Consider the following 23,426-nt stretch of genomic DNA (forward strand, 5'->3'; position numbering starts at 1 on the left):
ATGTGATGTTGAAATCCATCAGATGGATGTGTGGAGCTCTGCAGAGCGACATCCATCTGGTGAGAGTCAGGTTAGCTTTAAATAACAATTTAAATGAAAGCATACTGCAAAGGTTTCATGCTCTGTTAGAAGTACCTGTAATCCCTCGGGCTTGCTTTATTGCTGCTTTAATTTAAAAAAAGTGGGTTTTATTTGTTCAAATAATTATTTTTCCTAGCAACATTCTGACTCTGTTTGACAGCTACATGAAAAAAATACCCTGTGGAGCACCTACAAAAGCAATCCATTATACTATTCTCCATGACCTGCTCCACAAAAACAACCCAGGTGTAGCGGTCAGCCTTGTTTTATCTTACGAGAGACACTCCATGTATATGAGGTGAAGCAGCTAAACGGCCTCAAGGCTCAGACAATTTTACACCAGCTGCAAAGAGAGGAAACATCATGTGTCGGGAGCTGCTAAATGACGCTGTTGGTGTTCATAATCAATTCTGTGGGATTAGTTAAAAGAAGAGGACAAAACAGTAACAAATCAGGGGGCTTCTTCTAAAACAGCGCCATAAAGACGTAGAAGCATATGGATTTTCCACAGTGCTCACTTGTGTGAAGAGTTGTTGGGCTTGCAATATCGACTTTCTCAGAACGGTGGAACCGGGATAGTTAGGGTGCCTTTCCTCACCTCTAATTATGGTGTCATAAACGGGAGAGACCATTAATGAAAACCACTCATGGCTTTAAAACAACAGATAGGATTTGGAGGGCTGGCAGAGGCGTTGGGGCGGCCGCTGGTATCAATCACAGCCAAGTACTCCTGTGTGTTGTAACAAGAACGAGAGGTGGTCAATAAGTCCGCCGAAGAGTCACCAGACTGTAATAGAGACACAGTGGAGGAGGGGAAATGGAGGTGTTTGACTCAAGACTGCCTGTCATTTTTACGAGGTGGTGATTGTGCATCATCCAGCAGAAAAGAGCACTCTGCCATGTGCTTGTCTGCGCAAATCAATATCAAAGAATATCACTTTATGTCATCAGTGTCTAACAACACCATGGTTCAATAGCAAAAAAAAAAAAAAAAAGAAAAGCTTCAATAAAATCTGCTTTTGATCTCCCTCTGGCACACAGAGTGCTAACATTAATCCTTTTATCACGCTTTAAAATATTTTTTTACAAACAGCATGTGAATGAGAAGATTTGCACAGAAATGGCGCAATGGTCTTGTGACAGGCATTTATTGCGACCGGAGGGGTTTTGTGTTTTAAATCCTGGATGTGCATTTCTTGTGCAGGTCTGGTGCGTGTAGGTAAATTGCGACCCTTTGTTTTCTGATTCTCCGGCTTTTTCTCTGCAGCCCAGCTACGTGCGCGTAAGCATGATTGGTGACTCTAAATCGATAATTGGGTGCAAAAGTGCTCTGCATGCATCTGATTTTTGTCAAATGAATAGACAACAATTTAAGTTTGAAGCAAACAAAAGTGCACACAAACGAGGGGCAGTGAAATACTAAGAGTCTACAACCTGAGTGGGTAACACCGATGCGTGTTACTGCAGCAATATAATGGTTGAAGTGGCATGAATCATCAACTCATATAAAGTGGTGCAGAAGTAATACTGTAAAGTGATGCTTTTTGAATATTATAAGCATAATATTTACTTTTCATTGCATCAGCTTTAGAGATTTGTCATTGAAAACCTGTTAGGCCTCCTAGCTGGTGCCTTTGCTGCTCTGTAAAAGTGAGAGGCAACCTACTGCAGTCACAGGGTGCCGCCATTTTTACAGTCAATGCCGGAACTTCACACCAGACGTTTTGGACATTTTTTCTTCATTGCATAGTAAGAAACCTAAACTTAAGGTCAGTGGATTCAATACCTAAATCTCATTTAATATTTGCGGTTTATGCCCTCCCTTGAGGTCTATCCTTAACCCTAAGGTCAATGGATTTAATACAACTTCATTAATTTCCTGTTGGGACCGAATTTCTGTGGTTTTGTTCCGGTGTGTACCTCCAGTATTGATTGTAAAAATGACGGTGGCCTGTCACTGCACTATGGTAGTCTTGGTAAAAGTAGCTTTGCACTCATAGGACAGTTCCATGTAAGAAGGAAAGAAAATAGAATAGAATACAATAGAATAAAAATGTCTTCATTGTCCTACAATGGGAAATTTTGGGCGTGTCAGTAGACAGGATACACCAGAGTTACGCAATAAATGAGGTAAAATAAATAGGAAAGCTACATTAAAGTCAAGTTCTAAAGCAGAAGAGATTGAACGCATCAGAAAGGGGAAGAGAATGTTGCGCAATTATCAAATGACAATACGGGATATTCAGGTGAAATGCATACAAATGTATAGATTTTTAACATTTCCAACAAAATATATGCAAGGATTTGTGAGAAAAGTAGGATTTTTCTAAAGGAACATTGAGGTATTAAAGCAGCCTCTTACCTTTTGAAACTTTGAATACGTTTATGTGGTTCTCTACAGAAAGCAAACAACATTACTTGATATTCCAAGAAAATCCAAATGTTATCTTGATATAAAAGGATTTGTTTCGAAGTAGAAGAAATTTTTCCATTGTCATGATAAAACATTAGCCTGGGGAAAAACTGCTGCTGAGCAAGACTTAAGTGCCATTTGTTTAGGACAATATGACTATTCATCATTTCTTGGTCTGCTCTCTTCTTTTAACATAACTATTATAAAGCAAAAGATCTTGGATCGTATTGTTCAGTGATGGACCAGGGACCTGTCCAGGTGGTTGACACCAATTTTCCCTGCAATAATAATACGGGAAAGAAAACAGACCCTACATGTGCCTTGAGATCTTCTGCAAATGGAAATCACAATATGTAAAGTGATGTTTGAGACTTTGAACGTTTGTTATGGTCCAATATATTAGACGGTGAAAAGTTTCCCAAATAAGTGAAAACTTTACTGGAGCAATACTCCATCAGCGCCTTTGTTGTTTTTATTCACGTTTGCACTGCCCTCCTACCGATTGTGTGGCATGTAGTACGTCAACATGCATCCACAACAATACGACGGGCCGCAGTAAAGCCAATTTGATTTTCCACAGTGAGAGGCAATAAAATGTAATTACAACATGTTTTACCATTAACTTCAAGACAGAGGCACAATATGGCCAAAGCAATTTCATGCTGCCTGTAAAAAAACAGGAGCCAACATGAAGGAGAGGCAGAGTCATGGTTGAATGGCAAGAGAGGGGTGTGCATGCCACTGATGGCCCTCAGTGGACTAAAGCACAGAGCTGACCACACACACACAAACACACACAAACACACACATGCACTGTGGACCTAAACCATACAAATCCATCTCAGACACATGTTAGATAAATATTCATATGCAATAAACTGTATCAATAAATCCTCCGAGGAGTGGAAGCTATTCCACAGCAGGTCAATAACCGATTCCGCCGGCAGATAATCATTTTTCTCTCAATGCTGGAGCTTGATATGATGTCGATACGTGCTGTCAGAGTTCATTCTGGCTGGAGCAGCTAAAAAGAGCATCTTTGAAAGGATATGACGCCTTTCTATTCAGCTCCATTGATCGTCGGGTTGCGTCGTGGCGGAGGAGTAGGCCGTCGCGCCTCGTGTTTTATGTTGCGTTTTGTATTAATCTGAAGGGAGGCCACAGGGCGCGTGGAAGGTCTGCGACTCCGTTTGACCGCATCCTCACAGCGGACGCTGGGGAGTCGGGCCTTTTAATTGTCTCGTTGAGACACAAGTAGACGTGATTTGCTGGAGTGGTACTAGGGGAGGGAGGGAGGGGGGGGTCTGAGATTGCAACAGTACTCTGATACGATGAACATATACAATCAGTCAGGATAAAGATCTCACCCTCGGCGCGAATGGGGGGAAGTGAGCAGTGCTCGGGAAAAATCAATACGGAACCGCTCATTTTGGAGGGACATGTGTGTCACAGTCAATAGGAGTTAATAGGCTGGGTTGTTCAGCGAAGACAGGCGGCCTGGGAGAGCAGCCGTGCTCTGACAGCTTAATACATACTGAATGGCAAGCCGACTGCATGTAACAGTCACCGTGGACGTGTGGAGTGTGGAATGGAACCTGATGGGCGCAGGCAAAAGTTAATTATAGAACAGAGCTGAAGGTCTTAGACACAGAACTGCAGAATTACCCGTCCAGTAATCAGAACAGACGGAGGCTGCTGACCCTCAGTATACAGACTGCACACGCTCACCAGTTATTATCAGGAAAGGCTGGGATGTTTACACTGTGGGAACGATTGCAGCGAGCTTCTAATCTGACACACAGGCCTCTAGATTATGGTTACAGATTCTGCCTTTCAGTTATCTAACCCCAAAAAGTGTCAACAAACCTTTATTTAAGCACTGATGCCACCTTATCAAAAGACCACCTTTATAAAGGAATTACTAAATGGTACATAATTGATTAATTAACAGGTGAACACTTTACAAACATTTTATAATCAATGGGTTTATTTTGCTGGTAGTGAGATAACGTTTACTTTTTCTCTATCCAACTGGCTTTTTTGGGTTTAAAACCAAGTGATTTAAAATAACTTTTTATAATCTACCCAGAGTTTACTTTACAGAAACGTGGTTTTAATCAATTCAATTGAATTTTATTTATATAGCGCAAATTCATCAAACATGTCATCTCAAGAGAATTTATGATTCCAATAAATAATGTTTTGTTTTCATCTGGGGTCCGAATCTGTCATTAGAGTCAAGAGATCAGGACAAATTTTTTTTATGAAATTAGAGTTTAATATAAGCTTTTAAAGAAATGTTTTAAAATTAATCAAAAAATGATTTTAAATATTTAAACATTTGAAATAAATAAGTATTTTATAATTCACAAAAATGCAAAACCACCATGTAAAGTAACCTGGTTTAGGTACATGGGTTCACATGAAAGGTATGGAACACAATGTGGTTTTGTTTTCATATATATATATATATATATATATATATATATATATATATATATATATATATATATATATATATATATGTATGTATATATATATTATTATTATTTATTTATTTTTCATAGAAGTACGAAATAGGAACGGAAACATGGATACAAACTGGCAAAGGAATCATTCTCTACAGTTTTACTGTTTATTTAGCCTAGATTACTCCTTCATGTAAACATCTAACTTAGGTTGGGAACTCATCATGGAGCAACTATGAGAAGTCAAGTGACAAATGGGAAAGAAAATCTAGTGGAGGAAAAGCAAATGCAACACTACTGGGGAGAGAAATGTATCACCATTGGCCTTGCACAAATACCAGTATTAACAAAACGTAACGAATGCTTACATTTCTATTTTAACTCTAAACCTGGTTATACAGCTTTGTCCTTTATAAGTTTAATATTATCGTAAAGATGTATTGGAATACTTAAGACTGCAACTTCTTCTTGATTATTATTATCACCAGTTTTATATTCAGCAAATAAGGCAGCTGTTAGACGAGGTCTGATTGTGTTAGTTAAACTCTATCAAATAGCATCTAGTCACAGCATGTCTGAACATTCAAGCCATCTTCATTGTGCATCTTAGTGTTTCCAGTCTATGTTAATTGGTTTGAATGATGGGTCAGGTACCTTGTGGAAAAACAAACCAAAACACTTTTTTTTTCAGTTTTGGTGTTTTGAATTAAATCCATATGCAGAAGGATGGTTATAATGACTTTATTAATTGGGGTCTTCAGGTCACACTGTTCAGTTCCATAAAGAAAGATTGTCCTTTTAATTAGTGCTCATCAAGACCTAATTTTGATGATCATAATCTCTTAATTTTATCCAGCTAATTAATAATTAATTACAATTTTGGTGTACAGCACAGTTTACGTTACCACTTACATTTACTTGACGGTTGACAAGACAGGTACAAGTCGATGATTTTTTTAAAGAGACAAAATTATTTTATTCCATTGCAATAGTAAACAATCCTCAGAGAGAAATAACAGTGGAGTTTGTCCTTTAATTCTTTTAACAAATTCGGTTTCCAGTGTTTGGTGGTGGTTATAAGCAGTACTGAGAAAGAGCAAGGGGAGAAGTAAAAGGGCTCGGCTTCAAATGACATTTCAATAAGTGGAACAGAGCGTTAGCAATCCATTCCCAACTTTTCTGAAACAATTATTGAGATGGTACCTCCGGGCGATGTGTGTTCCCGGTCCCCGGAGTGCTGCCGGCTGAAACAGTAATTGACTAAATTGTGGAACACATCGAGGCCATTTACAAATTTGCCAAAAATGAATCGTTTAAAACGAAATGAGGGTGACTCTCAAATTAGCAAGGAGTATGATTGAGATGTGGCTCTGGGAATTAGGAAGCGTGATTTAGAGCTCTGCAGAAAGGAGCATCTGTGGCTGGTCCAGTGTTACTCAAACCCTGCCCCTGACTCGTATTTAAATATCAGTGTGGTTCAGCAGATTATATTTTATGTTCAACAGATAGATACATGGATGTCCAAATATGTGCCTGAGCACACGATAAAGCATAGAACAAACCATAAAAAAAACAGAAAGCTTTAACACTGAGCCACACAGCTGTAAAGGAACGTAACATTTATCCATGCAGCACACTAGCGGAGAGAAGGACTTCAGACTAGAGGCCATAAAACACTTTCTTAGCTCCAAATAACATTTCTTCTGAAAGCGGCGTGATAAATCATACAACACAGAGCTCATTGGTTTAAACATATAGTGCTGCAAGGTGTTTGAGAATGTGATCTTAGCTACATTTTACAAGGTGGACTCATTTCTGGAAAACAGCGGCGAATTACTGGGACGGTTTAAGGCCTGACAGTGGTGATTGATTGTTGCACAGACACTGCGTTGATTGTTGCCTGTTGTGCCGTTCCTGTGGCTCCCAGCAGCCACTGCTTTTCGTCTCACCTGGGCTAAACTCCTCCAACCAGTGATGAGTAATTACTAAGTTCATTAGCTGCGCCAGTGGCCTGGAGATTTGTTGAAACAAAAATTTGTCAGCAACTCCCGCCACTGCTTTCAAACCTCCTAACATACTGCATTTTGGCATTCAAATAAGCCTTTGTTATCTATTGCGTTCTATATCCTTCATGTGAAACGGGCAAAAGTAAAAACAAAACACAGCATTAAACAATAAAAGGTGTAATTTCACAGAATTAAAGTTTGCAACTACAACACCCCAAAGGGTCAATAAAGTTATTGCATCCCGTCTTGCTGTATCTCACAACATTGTATCATATTCTCTCACATCATGTTTGCTATGATGCATTGCATGGTGTGTTCTTGTATCGCACTGCATTGCTTTCCAGGAACAACTGCCAACAAGGATTTGACCGTAAAGTTTTACATGGTGTGGAGGAAGTTTGTCCCACTTTTCTCTGCAAAATTGTTCTAAATCCACCCCACGGAAGGATTTTCAAGCATTGTTGGACTGTTAAAGGCCATGCTACAGCATGACTTTAAAGACTTTTTTTTTTTTTTACAATTCAGAGAAGGACTTGCTGGTGTGCTTTGGATTATTGTCCTGCTATTTAACCGAAGTGGGTTTGAGTTTAAGGACACAGTGTGATGGGAAGACTTTCTTCTTCAGCATGATTTGCTACGGAGCAGAATTCATGGTTCCATTTTGGCATGTGGTCCAGGACCGGAGGCAGCAAAGCAGCCTGAGACCATAACACTAAAATATGATATGATTCCTGTTCTAAAATAGTGTCAGTTTCAGATAGGACTGAAATGCATCTTTTAAACAATTCCTCTTTTGTCTCATCAATCCATGAAATATTTTCCCAAAAGTCTTTTTGAGGAATGTGAGTTGGGTCATTGTGTTCTCTTGGGTCAGCAGCCATTTTCACCATGAAAGCCATTGTTGCCCAGTCTCTTTCTTATTGCTCAGTCAGGAACACAGACCTTCACCGATGCCACCAATCCCCCAAGGGCGATTGCTTTTTCACGTACGGGCAGGTTGGTTTGGACACCGTCGTTAGAAAACAGCATTTTGTATATGCTCTGGCTTTGTTTCATGTTAAAGTTTGTTTAATGACCTGAAACATTCAAGTATCACAAAAGATACTTTAATTCATCCTCTGGATTTCACATGTTGCCATCCCAATAAGGTTTTTGTATGAGTCTTCTCAAATATACAAGATGCTTTTGAGTTGTTTCACATTTTGTGTTTTATACATAATTCTATATGCTTTTGTGTCATAGTTTTGATGTCTTCAATATGTATCGGCAATGCAGAAAGTCATAAAAGTAAGGAAAAACCATTGGATGACAAAGGTGAGTCCAAACGTTTGACTGGTAGTGTATGTTAACAACCACACACACAGAAAGCATAATCATAAGCTGATCTTAAGACCTGACGCGTTAGCAAATTTTATATACAGTATATGTCACGGAAGTTTATTTATTTAAAGGGGAAAAGATGTGCATGAGCTAATCTTGTTTATCGCTAAAAATCTTTCTTTAAGGAGACATTTCCTCTATTGTGTGAATGTAAAGAGCCACAAACAATTTTTGTACAATGTCCAAGTAATTTTTTCTTTAATAGGAAAATTGTTACTTATTGATCTGCACTTTGTAAAGCCTCCCAGCGATGCTCCAATCACCACAGCTGTCAAAAGCATGAAATACACCTCGATCCTTTGCGATTTGATGGGACACTAGTTCCCATTACTGGCACATTTCCAATGTTAATTACCTTCAACATCCCATCTTCTCTCTCTCTAAAGAGTCTTGCACAGGCCAGTGGCATCCCACCAGAGGACAGTGGGGGGTAAGAGTGATAGGGTGAGTGTGGAGATATTGTGCTTTGCCTTTCTAGAGCTCGTGGTGAATATGTGCATCGCTGAGTCTGGCCATTAGGGCAGCAGGATGTGCTTCTTTTTTTTTCCAGACCATTTCATGTGGTCAAAATAGCATAAAAACACCCATTTTGGTTCAATAGCAAAGACTTCAACTGAATAATCACGAGGGTGAAACTGTAACTATTACAGACGCACCTCTGGGATAACCATATATAACTGGGGTGTCAAAAACAGTGTCGGGTTTCTGGAGGGCAAAGTGTTTGAAGTGTATGCTGTTGGCTTATGCTACAACATCTGCTTTTAATTACTCAATTAGCGCCATCATTTAGTCTCCTTGACATTCATCCAAATGGCAAATCATAGCCGGAAGTTGTTCTGTTTAAACAGAGCGTTAAGAGGAGTCATGAAAAATGCATACTCGATAATGTATATGGATACTTAACTAATTGAACCAATTAAATGGAGGAAACTGGTTTGAGTAAGAACAGCGCGAACAGAGCCCTCGGGGAAGAAGCTTTGACACCTCTGATGTACAGCCTTCCCTCTCCCTACACACAGACACGGGCCTGAGGTCATTATTCAGCAGACAAAAGGTTCTTGACTCCAGTCATACTAGCAACAATGAGCCAAGAAATTAAAAGGCATGCAGATTGAAGGTTGCTGAAAGCATTAGGGGAGTCTAACCATGCAAAAAAGAAAAAGAAAAATCCAGGTCTTTCAACGAGCTTGAGTATTTTCTTTTTCAAACGTGTTTTAAGAAGCCATTACACCAATTTTTTTGTCTTTTATTCATTCTTGCTCCAATCTCTAACACCAATGTGAGAGCTCTATATTTCATGCTAAAAGCCTGCGTGTTTTGCTGTATGAATAACTACCCTTGCTGCCGTTTGAATGCAGTGTTGTGAAAAAGTATTTGTCTGCTTACAAATATCTTGTTTTCGCTTTTTGAGTAACACTTAAATGTTTCAGACTTTTGAACTTTCTTTCTTAAATAAAAAAAAACTCACCCTATTTAAATACAGTGCAGTTTTTAAAAGATGATTTCATTTACTAAAGGGAAATAAAATCTATCCAAACCAACTGGCTCATTGGGAAAAAAGTTATCGCCCTACTTGTGAAATTGCAAATAAAGTGTAATTAACCACATGTTTTGGACAACTGAGTCCAATTCCATCAACCGCACCTGGCCTGATTACTCTCCTGTATGAAGAAATTGTTTAAACTGAACCTTTCTGACGATAAAAATAATTAATTTCAAAAAGCAACACATCATGCTTCAATCTATAGAAAGCCATTGACAATTATCAGCCGGAAATGGGTGAAAAATCCTTTTCAGTTAGAGGCATTATCTGCAAAAAAAAAAGGAAACAACAACGGTTTTAAGTGGCTCGCTTACTAAAATCACTCGAAGAGACATCAACAATTCATCTTTGGCGTAAAACTAACACAGAATTTCAGAAAAAGAGAGTCACACTGACAATCAAACATGCCAGAGGTAGTTTGAAGGTCTGGGGTTTTGCTTTGGGCTTAAATTCCTCCAAAATGTTGTAAAAGACTCATTACAAGTCAACACAAGTGATGTATTGCCAGTTATTGCTGCAAACAGCAACCAGCAGTCTAAAACCACTTATCATGTCTATTGGGACAATTACGTTTTCACTGTATTTTTTACTTAATCAGTAAAATCAGTATGATGTATCTGCTTTTAGTAATGACCAAGGTTATCACTGACATCAACATTACAGACACGTTTGAGAGTGCAAAAAAAAAAAATAAATCATACCTGAATTTTTGTCCCAGCACAGACATACCAACACATCAGGCCTGAGGTTAAATGCATATAAGCTCAGTTTAAGCTTACCTCCACCCAAAGTTAAACCAATGCAATCCCCCCCAACTCAAAAAAAAAAAGAAAAAAAAAAAAAGAAGAATGATTGTACCCCTGCGGTGGTGATTTCCTGCATGCTATGGATGCATAAATAAACATAGGCATAAATACACAGAGGACACTGACTGGGACTAGCTGGCCAAGTGGGGCAGCTGTTATTAAAAGGGCTATTTATCACTGTCACCCCTCTCTGGTTCCCATCCTTCTCTGCCCTCCAGCGATGTCACTGGGCTTCCCGGGAACAATGTGGCTCATCCGACCAAACCTAACCCTCCATATCCCCTCATATCTATAAAATGCTCTCTGTAAACATGTGCAACTTTAACCACTTCGCTGAGTATGGTGTGCAGCAGAACACTATTTGCTTTCTGATCTGATGGCTTGTCTGGAAAGAAGAAGAAGAAGAAAAAGAAAACTAACAAAAATAAGTAACTTGCTTCATTCGATTTCTTACAAACATCTACGGCACAGCAACGCTGCGCACACCGTTCATTTTCTGCTCTGTTACTTTATTGATCTTAGCCACAATTATCCACTTTTCTGAAGCACTGCATTAAGTGAATTCCCCCTTTGTTGGACAATAAGCACAGAAGGTTGGCTAAGTCAAGCTATTCCTCAGCCTGGGGACATTCTATTTCTCCTGCACCCTCATCCTCATTAGCAAGACCTGATAATAAAACACACACACATCTCAATTAGTCCATCCAGAGTGGATAAGGAAGGCAAAAAAAAAAAAAAAGGCTTCAAACTTTCAAAGAATATCTTTATTGCGCGTCCAAAAGTGAAGCGAAAGATCTCAAACGGCATCGCAGAGCTAAAAACAGCTATTCAGTGGGAGATCTTGAGTAAAGCAAAACCCCAAATTCAAACTGCCCAGTTAAGAATACGCACACAGTTTAAAGTTACGGCAAGATACCTAACAATAAAGTCCTGAAACACAATGAAAATACCCATAAAACACACTCAAAGAAACTTGCATTAGAAAAAAAAGCATAATCAGACTTTATCAGGAAAAAAAAAAAAAAACATTTAAATTCTTGTCCACTAACAGGCTGTTAATCCGAAATTCCTAAAATAAAAACACGTTTTAGGGAGCGTAAGATAAGACAAGATAAGACAGTAAGCACTTCACTTGTCCCTGTATGGATTATACAGCAAAAGCACAAATGCCAATCACAGCACAACTAGATCAACCAAGAACACGCATTTAAATTAGAGCACTGTAGCACGCAAATTAATAAAATTCTAGATATTTCATGATTCTTCTTTGACATATAACTTCAAAATAATAAGAGCGACATAAGTCATGATTCCCTTTAATAGGATCAATCATGTGCCCAATTCCTTTTAAAGTGTGCCTTTTTTTTGTTGCCTTAATACCATGCATCACCCTACTTTCTTAACACACAACTCTACTCGCACTAGTGGTCTACAGATCCCATAAACCTCTCACATGCAGCAATCCACTCACGATTAATGAAGTGCTTACTTAACCAATTTAAACCCTTAATTCCTATTAATTCAACATAATAGCCACCATCTCAAACAGAATTAGCAGCACTCTAGCAGGAAGCCTGCAAATCTCTGAGGGCCAGAAAGAGTCAAGCCAGCAAAATCCACATTCTTTGATAAATATGTAACAGTATGTATATCACTGTGAAAATGCATAACCCTCGTGTAAGACCCCTATCAAGTCTGCTTTACACCTGTATTACATTTCTCCCTCAATCAGCAGCTTTTCTGAGGCGCCGGCCTCCCACGAGGAGTAGAAACCATTACAAGGCAGCGCAGCTCATTTGCAGAAAGATTGGAGATCACGCCGCATCAGAAAAAGCATGTGAGACATTTCTCAGGGCAAAATTGATTTATTCCATTTCTAGGTTTGCATGCAGCATCAGTATCAGTGTATTTAATGTAAATCCCCAATCTGGAGCTGATTTGCTGTGTGGGCTGCTGCTTACTGTGCAAGTGAGAAACACGGCGGCGATCGAACGGCACAAAAGGTTGGCTGTTAAATGCAAAATGAGGGTATATGCAGCATTTCCTTACACATTAATGTCAACATTGTAAAAGTAATGTAAAAAAAATGCCACATAAAAGGTACTTAAATACAGAATAAAATGATTGATAAATAAATACACAAGTGATCTAAAATGATTGATGTAAAAAAAAAGGATACATTTTGAAACTAAAAACAATAAATGTGTTTTTGAAAAGTACATGGCAAAAAATATTGTTAGATTAAAAAAAAAATGAAACAAATACAGAATAACCAAAACAACATTCTTTTCCTACAAAAAACATTGTCTGAAAATGTTATTTTTGCCACAACAAGTGCATTGGTTTTGCTTTAATAGCTAAACTCTTCCAGGTTTTAGGCATCACACTGGATACTCCCATGTAAACTGTACAAGGAAAGCTTTGCTATTTTTCATGAAGAGTTCCACCTAAGGTCGTATATATATAATATGAACCTTTATTTATCCAGATAAAACCCTCATTGAGACTTAAAATATCTTGTCCAAGATGTATCAAGCAAGACAGCGCCACATTTTACAAGCATCAACAATCAGATTCATACAGTGACAGTCGTATGATTTTAGAAGTCTGGAGTTATCAAATCAAATAAGAAAAACACGACTGACTCAAAAGCAGTTATCACAGTTCTCTTCTTTGCCGTCTTTCAGTCGTGCTTTTAGTTCACCAAGTGTCAGTACTAGGCCTGTCAGTTTGGACTCTGGCTGAAAATCCTTCCAGCCTGAGTGGAGGAGCGCATATTTAAAAGCTCTCCTACCCATTTCAGTTCTGACTTTGGGAACAAAGCCTGGAAGCACAGTCCATGTCGGGTGTGCGGCCTGGTCATAAAAGCAGTCGGGTAAGGGGGACGTGGTCCCAGTATACATTTATGCACAAAAAGGAGCATGTGTGTCTGTCTGTGAACAGAAAGGGGAAGAAAGACTAGCAGCTGCATAGAGTAAAATGATACGCTGTGCTCTTTATTGAGATTACGCTAACATTAATGCATAAAGAACATGCCACCATGTTCCAGAGGAAGAAGGAATGTTACTGAGATTAAGTAATCTCAGGCTTGTTGAGAGAAACATGCCTAGATAAAAGCTTGCTAATGAGCTCCTTGAAGGAAGGTTTATCATATAGTCACATCGAGGTACATATAAGAATTGACCATCTCAATTCCTGCCCCCGCAGTTTTAATTGTAGGAACAATGAATGGTAACGATTTACCTCGTGAAAACAGCATGAGCTTAGTTTTTCCTTTTTTTAAAACTACTTTCAGCAGTCAGAAGCAACTAAACCTGATAAGAAGCAGATTGACGAGATTCAAAAGTTTGCACAAAAGAATTGGAAGAACAGTAAACGATAGCATCGTCTGCGTAAAAATGGTACATGGCTTGTGACAAGTCCTGACAGACGTCAAATAACATAAATAATGAATAAATGTGGCCCAAGAATTGAGCCCAGGGGAACTCCATTATACAGAGATAAGAGGAGCATGGTCCTGTTATTTGTATAAAATGCGTTCGTTCTTTCAGACAGATCATTTTGAACCAGCCAGCAGACTGGCTAGATAAACCTATTTGCGAAAGCCTTGTTAAAAGGATATTGTGATCTACAGTGTCAAATGCTTTGACAGATTGATAAAAAGAGCAGCAGAGTATTTGCCATCATCTAAGGACTCAATGATATCATTTACCACTTTGACAGCAGCTGTAGTCGTACTGTGCTGCTCCTAAAGCCAGACTGATGATGTGAAAAAGGATGATTCAGATTTAAGATTTCTAAAACTCTGTGAGTTTTTTCATGGGAGAACGTTTTGCTTTTTTTAACAAGACAACATCAAGCATTGCAAACTTTTGACAGAAGTATTTGCTTATTTCAAAAACACCATGTTACTTTACATGGGGGGGGGGGGGGCTTTGTTTTTTGTTTTTTTATCAAAAGAGTGCCGTCTAAGGCAGCTTTTACAAGGAAGGTTTTACTTATTTCAACAAGCCATCCCACCATGCAAACCTTACAAGAAAAGTGTTTGCTGCAAAAATCAGAGGTGTCAAAAGTATTCACATCTATTACTCATGTAGAAGTATAGGTACTAGGGTTTAAAAATACTTCTGTTGAAGAATCAATACAAACTTTTTTATTCAAGTAAAAGTATAAAGGTACTGGATATAAAACTACTTAAGCTGTTTCACCCACATATATGTCCACTGAAAACAAACCGTTTAGTACAATGCAAATATATGAAAGGTCCACATAGGTGCAATACTGAGCATCAGCATGGGTTTCATGGAGCAGAAAATCTGATGTCTGGTTGCTTATAAGTATTGATGCAAAGAGTCAAACTTCAGAGCCATATTATCAATAACCTTTTATTTATAATTATTGGAATGTAAATGTACATCCAAGCATAGCTACAGAAATTGATGAGGGTAACAGATGTAAAATAATAAATCTGAACATGAAAATAACAATTACCCTTGTATGGTTCTGTATACAGTAGACATTGTTGCCTAAATGAATGATTAATCCTAGCAGTTAATCAAAAAAAGGGAAAATAATAAATAATCCTAAAAATGCAGTGATCTCCTTCTTCGTTTTATTCTTCTTGTGTTTTTATTGGGTGGTGTGGCTAACGACCTGGTGCAGTACTGCCTCCAACCACAATCAAAATCACTTTGTTCGGGTAACGCCCTTTATTTCAATATTTTTTATTTTTTTTTATTGACAAGCCAGAATGAAAACAAGCTGAAAAGTAGTGAGACTATATTCCAAATGCAAGGGGTAGAAAGTACAGATAATCGCATGAAAATGTAAGGAGTAGAATTAAAAAGTAGGCTAAAAAATAATTACTCCACTAAAGTATAAATAACCAACATTTCTACTTAAAGAATTTAACAAAGCATTTTTTTAGTTACTTGGCACCTCTGGCAAAAAGGAAACTATAAGTAAGTACAATTTTCTCAAAATGAGTGTATTTGTCTTTGGTTTGAGCTGGTGAACAAGATTATCTGCCAATGGAATAAGATTTGTGGACTTAAAATAGGAACAACTCCTCTCCATCATCTTATTTCAAGTGCAGTATATCTAATTATCTTATTTTAAGGGTCAAAGCACTCATTCCATTGGCAGATAATCTTATTTACCTGGACAAATACACTAAATTGAAGAAAAACATTACTTATTTTTAGTTATGTTTTTGCAGCGTATTTCAATAAGACAATGTCACACCAACTATATAACAGCAAATAGATTCACTGAACTGGTTTGCTCAAGATCAATTTCTTGCTTCAAACATCAGAAGGAATTTGAATGAAACAAAAGTAAAAACAAGTGCACATTGGTTTGAATGTTTAATTTGCCCTTTTTTCATTGTTTTCATCTGAATGTAGAGATTAAATGTTGCGTATATCAAAACACTTTGTATTTATTCACACGTTGACCAACTTTGTTGGGAATAAGTTGTGTATAATAAATCTCTGCTTTCAGATAAGTCATAAAAAAAATATAGGCAGTGTCTCAGCTTACAGTATATACAGAAAACCACACAGGACCTTCTTTTTATTATCTGCTATCCCACTTGTGTACGAGCCACAAAGACATTATGCTCTTCTTTGGTTGAGATAAAACACATAAACAAATAAATAAATATTTCAGAATATCTCAATTTTCACTCAAAAAAACAAAAACAAAACAGATCAAGCGCAGCCTGTGGCTAGGGGAGCCTGACTGCATGCTGGTGGGGGGTAAAAGACAGCCTTCGGGGGTGTGGAGGGCGCCTGTTTTTTAATGAGCTGAAACTTTAAATACTGCATAATATATAATAAAAATGGATAGCACATTTCACTCTCCTGAAAAAAAAAAGTGGAGAAAAACTATTAAAATCCATTTCTCCCTTAATGTCAACAGAGTAAACATTAAGTATGAACGACGTGAACGTGGCGCGGCAACATCACCCAGAAAGAAAAGCAAAATAAATAAATAAAATAATCAACTCGAACTGAAAAAAGGAGGATGCAAATGACGATAAGTGCGCACGCTTAGGGCCATTGACTTAACCCAGTACATGTAAAGACAATGACACATTAAACTACAACGGGAACTTTAATAGCATAATTAGTTTAAAAGTTATGGCGCCATTTCTTGATTCGTTTTTATGGGCTGCAGCTGGACGTGCTTTTGAACCAAAAAAAACACTCAACTGCAAAGTATCTCAGACAACTACGGACAAAACCTTTGGCACACGATGCCGTTTATTTTTGATATTTCTCCCTCCGTCCATATAAAAACACAATATAAAGCACGGCTACAGAACAAAAAAAAAAAGAATTAGATTGCCATTTGACATCCCTACGGTGAATAAATACACTGTAATAGACTGTTAACTGTGATCTGCTTGGCATTAGAAAAAAAGAAAAGGCTGCGTTTAAAATGCCAGAGACAGGAGGTCAGCATGTATTCACTCATCAAGTGTTCCTATAGTACTGCCACTGCAGAGCTGATCGAATTGGCATGCATGCATCCAAGGGCTTCTCCTGATGAAAAATAATGAGTATTTTTGCCTCAGCTGTCACAGTACGGATAAAAAAGAAAAATACGTCGTTTCACAGTAAATGTTGTTCCACTGCTGGCTGAGACACGGACACGTAATTCCAGTGCTGTCCTTAAAGTGATCTGAGTGATGGCTCAGGTATCCCCGCTGCTCGCCGGGTAAGCTCGGAGACGACGCCGGTGGCCGATTTCCACGGCCTCACATAATGATAACCTCTCCAGCATTAGCTGCAGGGGTTGTTCGCGCAATAATTGTTTCTGCCAAGCTATATATCTGTATGACAGGGAAAACGCTGGTGTGCTAAATAATTCATTCGCAGAGTGGCTCCATCAACTATTTCAAGGAGATTAAAGCAAATTTTTTTTTAGGCCAAAGAAACCGAAGAACGCCGCAGCTAATTAGAAAATAATTACAATTCGCTAAAAGTTGATTAGTAATTTCGCCGCTCGACATTAACAATTTGCATTAACTCTCCCCGGCCTGAGCACTTGTTTTGCTTTACTTACCTAAACTCTAAATAGTACAAGTATTTAAAGATTTCACCTTGACAAAACTTATTACCAGCACCAGCTCGCAATTAAACGTGCCAAACCGGCATTAATTGGTTGCTCATTACCAGTTTAGATGTGTGCTGGGTAATTTAGACACCTCAATATGGGACCAGACTATTAAAAAGCATCAATCTCGCCTTAAGTGCGAGCCGCGTTTTGTTAAGTTACAGAAAAGTCCATTTGCAGTTCAGATAACCAATACCCGCCGTGGTGGTGACTAAGGTTTAATATGTAATGCTAAGCCTCTGTCTGAACTGGAGGGGAGGCCTCCCCCGCAGTTTAGAGTGACTCAAAGGTGAAGCCCTGAAAACAAATACGCCGCACTCACATGCGCCGCAGTTTGGATTTCACGTCATCCCGTAAACAGCGGCACACAAAAGCCGCAAGACGGATGCGGCCCCTGCGCAGTCGCGCTGGGGCTGCGAGTTTGGTATCAATGCAGCTCTTTGGGTCAAAGGGTCAATGAGTAATTAAGACATGGTTGCCTGAGCATTCCCCATGCACACTTTCAGTCCTGATGAAAGGCTGCCAATGAAAGGAGGAGGATTTAGGTGCAGCCTGATCCCCGGGATCAGATTTCTGTAAGTGTGTCTAAATGTTCCTTGTTCAGAGCAATTAGTTTGATTAAAGTGATAGTGTGGTGTCCTCGCGCCGTTGAAGAGGATTCTGTACATTCATATTGCACAAGATTCAAACGATCTGTATACAACCAAGGTTACGTTATAATCTTCAAAGCATTTAAGACCGTCCCTTTTCCTTGAAGTGTATTCGAGCTTGAATGAATGTCAGTTTGCACATGTAGTCCCTCAGTTAAACACAATGTTTTTCTAATGGAACTACTTGCTTGTTATTGGAGGCGGCAGTGGTATTATTTTGGTAAAAATGATTTTCATCCATGATAAGCAACTTAAACAAAACAGGTCACTCTGGAACGGCATGGATGGCCTGACATGTCGCGGCCTTTCGTGTGCGCAGAGAGGTCAAAAGGTGCATTGATTTCCATGTACGACAAGAAATTATTCGTTCATTTTCATTGCGTTATAAATGGAGAGGCCAGGGCCTGGAAAATTGAGGTCGCCGATAAACGCTGGGAACAGGAGACGCTGGGGGGAGAAATCAATACGGCAGTTAGTCAGCCCGCCTCTCGGAGGGCGCAGGAGTCTGAAGCGGAGCTAAGCCTGCGCTGTCAGCAAAGCACATTACCAGAAATCAAAGGCCAGCCAAGGCCCGAAGGAAGGGATGTACACGTCTCCCAACAAAGCACGCATCTTGGTAATTAAAACTCATTTTATCAGAGCTGTCTTGTAACTGATTTTTCTCGAACATTATTGACTATCTGTTGCGTGGAGGAGGATCCCCGATTCAACATGGTACAAATATTCTGGGGTTATGGAGATTCTTGTTTCCTCAGCTAAAATTAAACAAAAGACACCACAGAATTAACAAAAAAATGCACATTAAGAATATGATTAGGCAATAAAAGGACCATTTTCTGCCCCGTTTACGTGTTTTATCAAGTCTTTATTAAGAAAGCAACAGATCTCTTTATGCAAAAAAAAAACAGAAAACCACTGACTTCAAACCATGTCTGTGTTAATCTGTATACTTAATGTTACCGATCCAGTTAGCATGCTTTTAAAAAATAAACATTACTCAAAAAAATAACTAAAATCAGTTTTACTGGGAACTTAGCTTTCCATTAAACACCAAAACAGGTGTGCTTATAACATGCCTTGCTAAAATATTCACACCCACACATTTTGCCAGGTGACAAACTCACTTTTTGGGTAGATTCTTATTGATAGACCAACATAAACTAGAGTAGAAGTGTGAAGTGGAATGAAATGGTTTTCTAAATGTTTTTTGCAAAAATAAATCTGAAAAGTGTGGTGTGCTTATGTATTCAGTTCTACTTTGTAGAGCCGTCTTTCACTGGAGCAACATCTGCAAACGGAAACTTTAAAGTCTTGCCTCGGGTTCTCCAGTGGATTTGTGTCCGGGCTTGTCCATCCCACCGCATGAATATGCTTTGATCTACGCCATTCTAATGTAGCTCTGGCTGCATGTTCACAAATGTTTTCCTGTCAAAACCTGAATCCTAGCTTTAGTCTCAAGTCATTTCCAGCCTCCAACAGCTCTTCTTCTGTGACTCCCCTGTATTTAATTATGTTCATCCTCCCATCAATTTTGACCAGCTTTCCTGTCCCTGCTAGAGACGACCATCATCACAGCATGATGCGGTCACCACCATGCTTCACGACAGGATATGTTCATTCTTCCTCCCCACACAGATTAGCATGTAGGCATAAACGTTTACTTCTGGTCTAATGTACAACCAGAGCACCCCCATCTACACGATTGCTATGCCTCCTGCGACTTGTGGCAAATGTTATACTTTTTGTCCTTTCAATACCGGCTTCCCTCTTGCCACTTTTCTATAAAGGCCAGATTTGGGTTGTATAATATTAATTAATATAATAATTTACCATAAGATAACCTGTGCAGTCAGACAAGATTACCAGTGGCATACAGTAGATGGTGCGTACAGGAGAACAGTATCAGGAGGAGTAACTCCGGCAGCTTGGTAGACTTCAGTGTCTTTAAAACATGCTGAAGCAGTCCTCTGTTTCAGTACTGCGCACCTTCTTCTTCTTTGTAGGCAAAATAGACGGTGACAGGACCAACGCTCGTCTGTACCGTTTCTGCAGCTCCTATCACCATCCAGCAGCCAATGCCATAGGCCAAACAAGGGATACCTGCAATGGGACACATCTGTTATTTTCATTCTGTGAAGTTCCTATCTGAAATGCAATTGTTTACGACAGAGTTACTGAAAAATTCCCATTTCAACAATCCATACTGACATTTCAGCTTTTTTTTTTTTTTTTGCTGTAGTATTTTACAACTATCTGGACTTTTAAAAACAACACATTTGGCATATTGGGTTTCTGTGATCTGTATGTCTCATAATCTTATAAAAAAAACCCAGCTGTGAGTGGTTTCCTATCCAGCACTGTGGATAAATGGTGTTTTACTCCTTTTTTTGGCAACCGGACCAATTATGATCACGTCTGTTCCAAAACCCTCTAGTCCGGATTTGACAAATCTGGAGTGGCTAATCACACAGTATATACAGACTGATTAAAGTATAGTTTGCGATCTTTTAGAATTGAATTTTGTTAGTAGAACTTTAAAATCAACACCGGCAATGCTTTGTTGGGCAGCTAAACCGGGCCTGTTTTTGGATCGACAGAAACAAGTTCAAAAGCCGTGATCAGAGAGGGTCTTGGTGCAAAAAGCATTGAAACGGCCTTCTTTTGATTGTTTTCATGAGGTTGAACTTATCTGTGTTTTTTCACTAACTCAAAACCAGCAGCAGGTTTGACAAAAACTTTAGTTGTGGCGAATCACAGAGAAGACAATTTTAATATATTATTGACACAAAAAATAACTTTACTGCTGAAATTGTTTGTAATTTTTACTAGATACTCAAATAAGGAAAAAAAAATTCCACATATTTCCACTTTTAAAACAAAACTACATCAAATGTAGTTTTGAGACTTTGACAGACATATAGGAACCCTGTTTCATTTATAGCCAATTCTGAAAATACTGACCCAGATTAATAACTTTCAGCATAGTAAAAAACTTGTCTTCAAAGTCCAGGTTCTGCGGCGGTGCTTTGGTACAATGATATTTCACAAAGGGGAAGCAGCCTGTCCTCAGTATGTGATAATTGGATCCCTGAACCATCCAGTTAAAGTTGGACAGGCCAAACTGGTCGTTGTGGATGGAACCGTAGCGCACACAGAACGAAGTCCAGGGTGGGAGTCTGCGCTGCTGCAGGTGGCAGGTCAACACCTCTGAAGCTGCTGGCCGTGGACCCGTTTTGCCGAATCTGCTCGGAAACAGAGCGATCTGCAGCAAGGTGCTGTGTATCCTCCGCAACAACTCCTTCATGACTTCTGTAATACGAACAAGCACTTGACTTAGCTTTTACAACGCTAAGCTTAGCATCCAATTCACAGAATCTGAATTAACATTTGGTTAAAAGGGTTATTTCACTGCATTTATGGACTTTGGACTTCATTAGAACAGCTCCAGCTGAAAATCTAAAATACCTGGAACGGTCAAACCTCAGATCATTCTGAGCTGATTATGTATTCAACAAAACACATTTGGTGTTTTGGAAAAATCTTTTAATATGTAAAGATTGATTGTGATTGCGTCACTGAGGTCCAGTTTGAAAACTGCAACAATTAGTCCAACTTGCACCATACCGTAGACAACTGTTGCTCAGATTTTGGGCTTCCAGTCAGAAGGGTGTGAGTTCAATTCCAGCTTCAGATTTGTATTGGTGTGTAAGGTGCTTTGAATGGCTGCTATGACTGAAAAAGTGCTATAAAGTTTAGTCCAGTTACTTTTTTTGATCAATTACAGGGGCTATGAGACATAGTTTGTGATTTGTTAACCCTTTACTAATCAAGTAAAAAGGTAATCTGCATTAAAAAGTCTGCCCCCCCCACCCCCCAAAACTGTCTAAATAAATATTTCACAATAATTGTTTTATATAACCTGTCTTTAATGTAGAATAATTTTGTTTAAATATATTTACATGGTATTTTCTTTTTCCTTTAAAATGGACTCATCCTTAGGTGTCAAAGAAGCCAGTAACCCCTTTTACGTTTTCACAAACGAAATAAAAATTTCACAAACTGTGATTTACAAATTGTGTGATGAGTGTAAAATAGTCCAAGCTAAATTGTCATATTTAACATATTTTACATTTCCATCCAGGGTCGTCCAGATCGGCTACATGCAGCAGAAGCAGCTCTTTAATCTCGTTGAACAGACAAGTGACCAACATCAGGAAACAGCTGATGCGAACCGCCACTGCTCACCATGGCAGCTCCTGACTCCTGCAGCTAAGCGGAAGTTAGCAAGCAAGATCGACTCCGGTGGGCAAGATTTGAGAATATTGAGTTTTTAAAATATTTCCACCACAAAGAGCTGCAAGCCCAGAAGCGCAGGTTGAATCATCGCAATTTGCATCCGCTAAGATCCGTGAGAAGCGCCCTTTCCCCCATGTCTTACCGAACTGGAGCTGACTTCTATCTAACCTGGTACTGCGCTCAAACCGGACCGGCAGGAAACAAACAGCGGCGTATGTAGTTCTTCTTCTGAGCGTCGCGTCACCAATGGAGGACGGACTAAACAGTAAGTACAGATTAGTGCAAAATTATTCGTTCAACCAAAACGTTGTTTCTTATAGGAAATAAGACGTGCATCTCTCAAAAGGAAATGGAAACAGAGCATCAAATAAATTATAAATTATTTTTCTCCCTATGTTTTATGCTATTTTAAATATTATTTATACCGCTATCAATAATCATTGGGGCTACTATATATATATATATATATATATATATATATATATATATATATATATATATATATATATATATATATATATATATATATATATATATAGATAGATAGATAGATAGATAGATAGATAGATAGATAGATACATATATGTATATATATATATACAATGAAGCAGGGTAAACAAGAACACGTATGTAATAACAAACCAAATTACTAAAACATCCA

At 38.7% G+C, this 23,426-nt stretch overlaps 1 protein-coding gene across 3 annotated transcripts; it reads right to left on the reverse strand.

Annotated features, from left to right (window-relative positions):
* Positions 1–16,921: 16,921 nt before the first annotated feature.
* Positions 16,922–22,986, reverse strand: c2h15orf61 (chromosome 2 C15orf61 homolog). Of its 3 annotated transcripts, none has more exons than XM_036149160.1 (3): positions 22,908–22,986; positions 21,431–21,778; positions 16,922–20,569 (listed from the first exon to the last, which is right to left on the reverse strand). In XM_036149160.1, the coding sequence occupies exons 2-3, from the start codon at positions 21,771–21,773 to the stop codon at positions 20,442–20,444; spliced, it is 471 nt and encodes a 156-aa protein (XP_036005053.1). In that variant the 5' UTR covers positions 21,774–21,778; positions 22,908–22,986; the 3' UTR covers positions 16,922–20,441. The 3 variants fall into 3 exon arrangements, with proteins under 3 accessions (XP_036005053.1, XP_021173521.1, XP_036005056.1); XM_021317846.2 differs by having other exon boundaries at positions 22,715–22,948; XM_036149163.1 differs by lacking the exon at positions 22,908–22,986 and adding an exon at positions 22,599–22,706.
* Positions 22,987–23,426: the final 440 nt, after the last annotated feature.

Source organism: Fundulus heteroclitus, chromosome 2, assembly GCF_011125445.2.
Source record: "Fundulus heteroclitus isolate FHET01 chromosome 2, MU-UCD_Fhet_4.1, whole genome shotgun sequence".
In the NCBI taxonomy this organism is placed as follows: Eukaryota; Metazoa; Chordata; class Actinopteri; order Cyprinodontiformes; family Fundulidae; genus Fundulus; species Fundulus heteroclitus.

Coding starts and splice junctions, on each gene's coding strand:
- c2h15orf61 (XM_036149160.1), bottom strand. CDS start 21,773: ATGAAGGAGTTGTTGCGGAGGATACACAGCACCTTGCTGCAGATCGCT. Junction 20,570..21,430: donor GCTGAAAGTTATTAATCTGG/GTCAGTATTTTC, acceptor GTCCCATTGCAG/GTATCCCTTGTTTGGCCTAT.